This window comes from Saccostrea cucullata, unplaced genomic scaffold, assembly GCF_032062105.1.
Source record: "Saccostrea cucullata isolate Sc308-1 unplaced genomic scaffold, CSIRO_AGI_Scuc_v1 ctg2573, whole genome shotgun sequence".
In the NCBI taxonomy this organism is placed as follows: Eukaryota; Metazoa; Mollusca; class Bivalvia; order Ostreida; family Ostreidae; genus Saccostrea; species Saccostrea cuccullata.
Window position 1 is genome coordinate 47,114 of NW_026933376.1, and position 8,656 is coordinate 55,769.

Consider the following 8,656-nt stretch of genomic DNA (forward strand, 5'->3'; position numbering starts at 1 on the left):
GAGCTGTTACAGCTCCTACAGGGACTGTAATCTTTTGTTGGCTTTGGGGTTGCCCCCTTAGTGAGGAGGAGGGTGCAGGCCTCACCTCGAGTGAAAATGCACCCAAATGCCCTGAGGTTGTCATCTCCTCGGGGAAGGCGTCTGGAGTCCCAAAACGGGGAGCAGTTTTCTTTTTAATTACTTCTGTGTCCCAGCGTGGGTTAGACTCCAGCGAAGACCTTTTAGTGTGTTTTAGTAGCCCAGCAGGTCAGAGAGCTGGAGGAATCTAGGTTAATGTTTTTGGAGCAGGTTAACATTTTTGGTGATGTGGGTATAAATTTCCAAGTACTAAAGCAGTTTTTTGACCAAACTTGCATGGAAATTCAAAGAATGTAAAAGAGGATCTTAAGACGGAAAAAAATGATGTTGTTAATGTAACACAAAAGAATGAGATTGTAACTGACAAAGATAAAGCCCTATGTTGACCAAACTTGCATGGATGATACACTAAGGATCATCTACCGGGCTTGCTTCGGAGAATACATATGAAAGAGAAAAGAATTTGGTGCAGGTTTCCTAGCTGGATTATCATATCATAAAGTGATAAGCTGTAAGTACTGGAGACCAAGGGACATGGACAAAATATTGGTAACAGGTGATGAGTTGTACACTTACCTGCAGAGAAGTACATCAATAACAAACAGGTACCTGCTTGTAGAAGAATTACCACAAATGTTTGAGTGTTTTGATAAATCGTATGAATTTCAATCCCACAGAACAGTAACTAGTGTTATTTTATCAGAAGAAGGGTTTAACTACTCTGAGTTTGGTGCATATTGTTTAAATGAAGCATTGGAGCTTACTCTCACAGAGACTGATGGCTGTTTTTTATGCTTTGGGGGAAACACTTTGCTCATTGGAAAAGCAGATGATTGTTTTTTTACTTTTGATTCGCATTCAAGGTCTTGTGAAGGCTTATTAAGTGTCAGTGGTAAGAGTACAAGAGTACTATTTAGGAGTCCAGATCAAATATGCATTTATTTGCAGGCCCTTGCAAGGTCCATGGGATACACAACAAATGTTGAATGTAATTTAACTGGAGTACAATGCAGTATGAAATGTGTTGACACTGGATCTGATTTTGAGCAGAAAAGTGAAGATAACAGTTTCTTTACAGAAGGGGCCATTAAGAGCTCATCACAAAGTACAAGTATTGATACAGGAATTGAAAATGAGGATTTGATTTTTGTTTCAAGTAGACATGAAAAACTGAGTTTTGCTCCACTTCTTTCTGAAATGAAGAGAGACATATGTAGGGATTTAAATATTCCTTTCTTTTGTGTTGGAAAAAGCATTCAAAATCAATATCTTCTGAAGGAATTGAAGAAACCTTGTTCTAAGCACAAAATCATTGGAGATGGTAATTGTTTGTTCAGGGCAATATCTTTCAGCTTAACAAACACGGAGGAATGTCATTACAATATACGTAATGTAACATGTCAACATTTGCTCGAAAATGAAGAATTATTCTTACCATTTTTAAGGCCTGGTGTAAAATCTGTAAAAGATCACGTGTTTACAATGGCACGAAATGGAACCTGGGCAACAGAAATAGAGATTATTGCTATGTGTCATCTTCTAGGTGTTGACATTTACACATTTTCTGATAATAATTGGTTGAAATACTCAGCAGAGAGACTTGGTCTAAGTTCAACCAAAAGAAGATCAGGCGCCATTTTTTTGTGTCACAATCAGGGGAATCACTATGATGTTGTTCTTGATGTTTGTGGACAGGATTTTGAATCAACAGATGAAGTGATGCTGCAAAGCAGACCGTTCAACTTGAGTTATGCTAAGAGAAAGCAAAACCGTGAACGAATGCAAGCAAGAAGACCTATTCGATCAAAGATAAAAATCAAAGAGAGTACAGTTGAAACACGAAAACAGTCATTAAGGAAGAAGTATCAAGAAGACTCAGACTATAGACAGAAAAAGCTAAACAAAGCATATGTAAAGTACAGAGAGGATAAGGAATTCCAAGATCTTGTTAGGACACGCAATAAAGAGAGATATGAAAAAGACCTTATGTACAAAGTAAAAACAAAGACAAGACGCAAGGATAATTATGCAGCTAATGAAGAAAACAGAAAGAAAACAAGAGAGGCCAGTGTAAAAAAATATGCAACAAATGAAGCCCACAGAGAGGATGTTAAAAGAAGAAGTATTAAAAAATACCACACAGACAAAATGCACAGGGATAATGTAAAAATGAGAAGCATAGAGAAGTATCGAACTGATGATGAACATAGAGTGGATGTTAAAGGTAGAAGCATAAGAAAATACAGAACAAACAGTGAACACAGGGATGTGGTAATGATGAGAAGTAAGGAAAAATATAAAACTAATGAACGACACAGGGAAAATGTAAAACAAAGAGCTGTTGAAAAATATAATAGCGATGAACAGTACAGAAAGAAAATGAATAGTGCTGGAACAACTCGGTATAAAACAAATAAGAACTTCAGAGAAAGAGTTCTCGCTTCAAGGGCAAAAAGGTACACTTTAGACAATACGTTTAGGTCGAATGTCAAGTCTTGCAGTAAATTGTTGTATGACACTAGCTCTGATGTAAAAATGAGAAAGAAAAAATCAGTCAGAATGCAGAGAGCTGCAAAGCGATCAAAATTGCAGAATGAAAACGAAGTAGTGGAATTATTTAGACAAAACGCATCTCAGGGCATTGATTACACGTGCTGCTGCTGCAACCGGTTGTTATTTGTTAATCAAGTACTACGATGTGACCGTCAGCTGTATCAGAGGAATGAACGTGCATCACATGTTGCAGAGCTATGTATACAAGAAAATAGTTTGCATCAGTGTTCGAGCTCGTGTCCCAAGAATTGCACGAAATCAACGCTTTGGATTTGCTATACATGTCATAGGAAAATCCACAGTGGAAATATACCAGCAGAGGCAACAGTCAATAATATGTTCCTCGAAAATATTCCAGTCGAACTAAGTGATTTGAACAGTTTAGAACAACATCTCATCGCCCTACACATTCCATTTATGAAGATTATGGCTCTTCCAAAGGGAGGTCAAAGAAATGTGCATGGGCCTGTTGTGTGTGTGCCATCAGATTTGAAAAAGACCACAAGCTTACCATTGAGGCATGGTGATGATTTATTGTTGAGAGTGAAATTGAAAAGAAAGTTAAGTTATCGTGGATATTTCGAATACCAGTTTGTAAACCCAAACCATGTTTTTACAGCCCTAACATACTTAAAAACAAACAATCACTGGTACAAAGATGTAAAAATAGATACAAACTGGAGAGAAGACCCTATAGATGAAGAGGAATTCAATGACGACAGACAGGATCGTGAAATTCCAGAAGATGATGAATGTGATGAACATCAAGTTGCAATTGATACTTGCCTACAACCAGTGGATATTGCTCAGGAAGTACTTGATCATTATTTTGATGATATATACAATATTGCACCAAGTGAAGGAAAAAATCCAGTACGAATGTTGCAAGAACCAGGCAATGAAGCTAAAACGTTTCCTTGCCATTTTCCAAGTGGAAAGTTTTCATGGAATGAGGAGAGAACAACGCAAATTACATTATCAAGATATTTCAACAACAGGCTCATGAATGCGGATAATAGATTTGCAAAGGATAGCAATTACATCTTCTTTAGTCAGTACATGTCAGAATTGAATCAAGTTATACAGAAAACTCAAATTTCAGTACGAAAATCCATTTCAAAAGGAACCGAAAAGCCAGTCACATCAAACATGGTTCAAGACCCAGAAATTCTTTGTCGGTTATTGAGAAATGATGAAGCACTAAGGTTTATGCAGCCAATTCGTGGAACACCAGCATATTGGTCAGCTGCTCAGAAGGATCTATTTGCTATGCTTCGCCAGTTAGGAATACCTACTTGGTTTTGTTCTTTTTCTGCAGCTGAGCATAGATGGAATGATGCAATTAGGACAATTCTGAAGCAACAGAACGATGATAGAGATCCACTTCTGTTGGACTGGTCGGAAAAGAACGAAACCTTAAGATGTAACCCTGTAACCGTTGCTAGGATGTTCGAACACAGATTCCATGTTTTTCATAGAGATGTAGTTTGTTCTCCATCAGAACCAATTGGAAAAATTGTTGATTTTTTTCAAAGAGTCGAATTCCAGCAAAGAGGTTCACCTCACATGCATTGCTTATACTGGGTTGAAAATGCCCCCAAACTTGATGAACATGGAGAGAAAGCTGTTTGCGATTTCATCGACAAGTATGTTACTTGTGAAGTGCCTTCTGAGGAGGATGATCCAGACTTGCGAGATACTGTCTTATCAGTACAACAGCACAGTAAAAAACACTCTAAATCATGTAGAAAGAAAGGTACAGAGTGCAGGTTTAACTTTCCAAGGCCGCCCTCTCAGTGCACATTTATTAGTTCACCGGTTGATGAACATGACACAGAGAACGTTGAAGAAGACGCACAATCTAAACTACGTAAATCTCATGCAAAAGACATTTTAATAAGTGTTTGGAACGAAGTCCAAAATGAGACAAGTGAGTTAAAATCAACAGAGGACATTTTCAGTAATCTTTCTCTGACTCAAGAAGACTATGAAGAAGCACACAATATCCTAGCTAAAAAGAAAACCATTATGCTCAGAAGAAATCCTGGTGAACTATGGACTAACCAATATAACCCATGCCTCTTGAAATGTTGGGATGCTAATATGGATATCCAGTTTGTGTTAGATCCTTTTAGTTGCATAGTGTATATAATCTCATACATATCTAAGTCTGAGAGAGAAATGGGTATGCTTCTCAAACAAACAAAAATAGAAGCGGAAGAAGGAAATCTCAATGCACATCAAACATTGAAAAAAGTTGGATCTGCTTATTTGCACCACAGAGAGGTCAGTGCACAAGAGGCGGTTTACCGCGTTTGCAATTTAAAAATGAAGGAATGTTCAAGAAAAGTCGTTTTTTTGCCCATAGGAGAAAATCCTACACGACTTAGTAAACCGCTTTCTCAACTAAAAAAGCAAAAAACAGAGAACTGCGAAAATAATGATGAAGATGATGATGATGACAATATTTGGATGACAAACATAGTAGAGAGATATGAACATCGACCAAACAAACCTCTTTTTCACAGCATGTGTATGGCAGAATTTTGTTCAGAATACAGAGTACTAGCAAGGTCTCAGATTCCGAAAACTGAGAACAAAAATGTATACGAGTTGCAGAATTCCAAGGGCTACATCCAGAGAAGAACACGCACAATGCCAGCTGTGATAAGATACCCAAGGTTCAGCGTTGAGAAAACATCTGAAAAATATTACCAGTCACTTCTCCAGCTTTTCCTGCCGCACAGGAATGACGAACAGTTGAAACCACCTGGGTTTGATTTATATGAGACATTTTATGAGAATGGTCACATTAAAATGAAAGGTAACCAAAGGGTTCAGTCTGTCAAATCAGTGGTAAACAAAAACCATGCACGGTATGCAAAAAATGAGGATGTTATGACAGAGGCGATCGAAATGTTTGAAAATATTGGTGAACCTGAAGATGCGTGGGCAAATCTCTGCCCAGAAACAGAAGATATGCGAGAGAAATGTGCTGCAAAGAGAAAAGACGTAAGTCGGTTACAAGAAGATGAAGATGGAATCCCAGACATGCAAAATGAAACAAATTCTGATGTGCTATATCATATTCAGCAGAACAACATTTCTAGGGAAGAAATCTTACCAATTTTGCAAACTTTAAATGAAAAACAGAAAGACGTTTTTTACCTTGTAAGAAACTGGTGTCTAGCAAAAAAGTTTGGAGAGAAAGTGGACCCATTACACATTTTCATAACAGGTGGTGCCGGTACAGGAAAGAGTCATGTTGTCAAGGCAATACATTACGAAGCATCCCGATTATTTGCTCCAATTTTATCTTCACCCGATAGTGTACCAGTACTTCTTACAGCCTTCACAGGTACTGCTGCTTTCAACATTGGAGGAAGTACTCTCCATCACACATTTTCATTGACAAAATATTTGCCATTGCCGTACCAGCCATTGAAAGAGCAGAGTCTTAGTGAGTTAAGAGTACAGCTAAGAGATTTACAGATTCTAGTGATAGATGAAGTTTCGATGGTGTACAAAAAACTTCTCTTTTACATTCACGAAAGACTTGTACAAATTAAAAAGTGTAAGGAACCATTTGGTGGCGTGAGTGTTATTGCTGTTGGCGACTTTTATCAGCTTCCCCCTGTCAAGCAACGCAAAGACGAAAGATTGTATGCGAAGAACACATCATATCCCGTGGATTACTGGAGGGACTTCTTCAAAATCATTGAACTAAATGAAGTTATGAGACAACGTCAAGATGTACCTTTCGCAACTGCCTTGAATTGTTTGCGGATAAGAGAACAAGATCAGCAGCTAGCAAGGGAAACAAATTTGATTATAAATGAATGTATTAGGGAAGGAGCAGAAGATGTTCTCCATGTGTATTCCACAAATGAAGAAGTAAACAATTATAACCTTGCAATGTTAAGAAAAAGCTGTAAAGATTTGGTTGAGATTGAAGCAAAGGATTTTCAGAAAAATGCAGCAACAGGAAATCTGACATTGAGAGAAAAACCCCTGAAAGGATCAAAAAATGATAGCCTTTGCAGCTCTTTGCTCCTTGCTGTAAATGCAAGAGTAATGCTGACAAGAAATTGTGATGTAAAAGATGGACTTGTCAATGGTGTTGTTGGAGTGATATCACATTTTGTGTTTGAACAGAACACTTCCAGTATTGATAGCATTGGAGTGATTTTTGACAACAAGAATGTTGGAAAACAATCAGGTAAAAGAACAAAAAAGGGAAATCTTGTTTTACTGAATAGAGTCCAAGAAGAAATGATTGAAAAGAAGTCGAAAGCAATGGTGAGACATCAGTTTCCTTTGCGATTAGCATGGGCTTGTACAGCTCATAAAGTACAAGGAATGACTGTTGAAAAAGTAGTTGTCAATTTAGATCGTACATTCTCACCAGGACAAGCTTACGTTGCATTGTCAAGAGTTACCTCTCAGCAAGGTTTATTCATAGAAACTGAGCACGAAAAAACCCTATCAAAGAAGATATATGCTGATTCGGAAGTGAAAACAGCTTTAGCAGAAATGCCAAGATTATGTCTCCCAAAATGCTTCTTAAGCAAGTTACAGTGCAACACAATTGTTCTGCACAAAATGAAGATGCGAAATCTGGAGGTCCTATTCAAACATTCATAGTAACCTTGGTTTTAGACAAGTAGTCAATTTTTGCACTACAGAAAGGGGTACTATATTAGACCACGTATATGTATCTGGACCCATCCAGATAGAGGTTTTTTAAAGGGTTCCAACATATTATAGCTACCATGATGCTGTGGTTTTTTTAAAATTTTAACCTGGAAGTAGGTGTTTTCCTTCAAACTAGTAAAGTACAAGTTTGAAAGGTCCAGGATTTTTGTTTTCATCATTTCTCTGGAGTGAGGGAGAGATATAGATAAGAGTTTTTTTAAATGTGTAAAAAGTATCTTAAAATATGTATTTCTTTGACAATTTTACATACTGAAAAGTTTAAGGTTTTCTTAAAATCATTTTCTACGGATGGAAAAACCGAAATATAATAAAATGCATTCTGTATACATAATTGCTCAAATGGAAAAGAAATCTAACAAAATACTTGCAAAATATCTTCAAAACTCTTCCAAATCCTACTTTTATATTTTCTTAGGGACGTTTGAAAGTGTTACATTTAAAAAAACCCAATGCAAGACTTTACAGGGTGGGGTGGCATGGTATTTTGTAAATGTTTTTCAATGTTGGTGTTTCATTAATGTTTCTATACGTTCTGCAGAATGAAATTGCATTTTGAAAGTATTCCGTTACACTTGTCTGCACCAAAGTAATATGTGGTTAGCATTTCATTTGATTTGCAGACATGTTTAGGGTTGAAATATCTAAGAGCAGTGAAAGCTTATCTTCCAAAAACAACTTATCTATTTACATCCTGTGTTAGACTAGTATTTGCGCCAATTTTCAAACCACCAGCACTAGGTCAGAGAGAAACAAAAAGATTGGTGAAGGGACATGCAAAGTGTTAGTACATATATTGATCCCTGATTGGAAAAAGCAAATTCAGGATGATTTGGATATAAAATACGTATATTTATTGCATGACATAAAGATCCTTTTTACTGGACTACACTGTAACCTTCAATCTGTGAATGTGGATGTGTATATCCCCCTTTTTTTTTTGGGTTAGTAAAATAGTCTAATGACCTTTAATCCATATACTAAACTTAAACATTTTTTAAAATTTTGGGTTGTGATAAATTATAATTCTTGAAAATTCTATGAAAATTGTGTGTGATTGGAGAAGTGTCCAATGACTTGAGAATTATATCGCTATTGTTTATTAATTGACCAATAATGTCAATCCCAAATTCAAAAAATATGAAAAAAAAAAAGTGTATATGTTTCAAAATGAGATTTTGTTTAGATGTTTTAAAAAAATTGTGGATTTGTTAATTATAATATAAAAAATTCAAATTTAGTGTTTTTTTGATGATTTGTTACTTATGATTTGTTAGTAGTTTGTCAGAGTGTTTCGTTAGTCTCATTTGCA

General features: G+C 36.4%; 1 protein-coding gene across 1 annotated transcript; it reads left to right on the forward strand.

Moving 5' to 3' along the window:
- The first annotated feature begins 612 nt into the window (after positions 1 to 612).
- LOC134238134 (uncharacterized) lies at positions 613 to 7,275 on the forward strand. The gene has a single exon (XM_062720256.1). It carries the CDS (start codon positions 613 to 615, stop codon positions 7,273 to 7,275), a length of 6,663 nt encoding a protein of 2,220 aa, XP_062576240.1.
- The last annotated feature ends 1,381 nt before the right edge of the window (positions 7,276 to 8,656 follow it).

Excerpts from the sequence above, each read along its gene's own strand:
- LOC134238134 (XM_062720256.1), top strand. The coding sequence starts at position 613 with ATGGACAAAATATTGGTAACAGGTGATGAGTTGTACACTTACCTGCAG.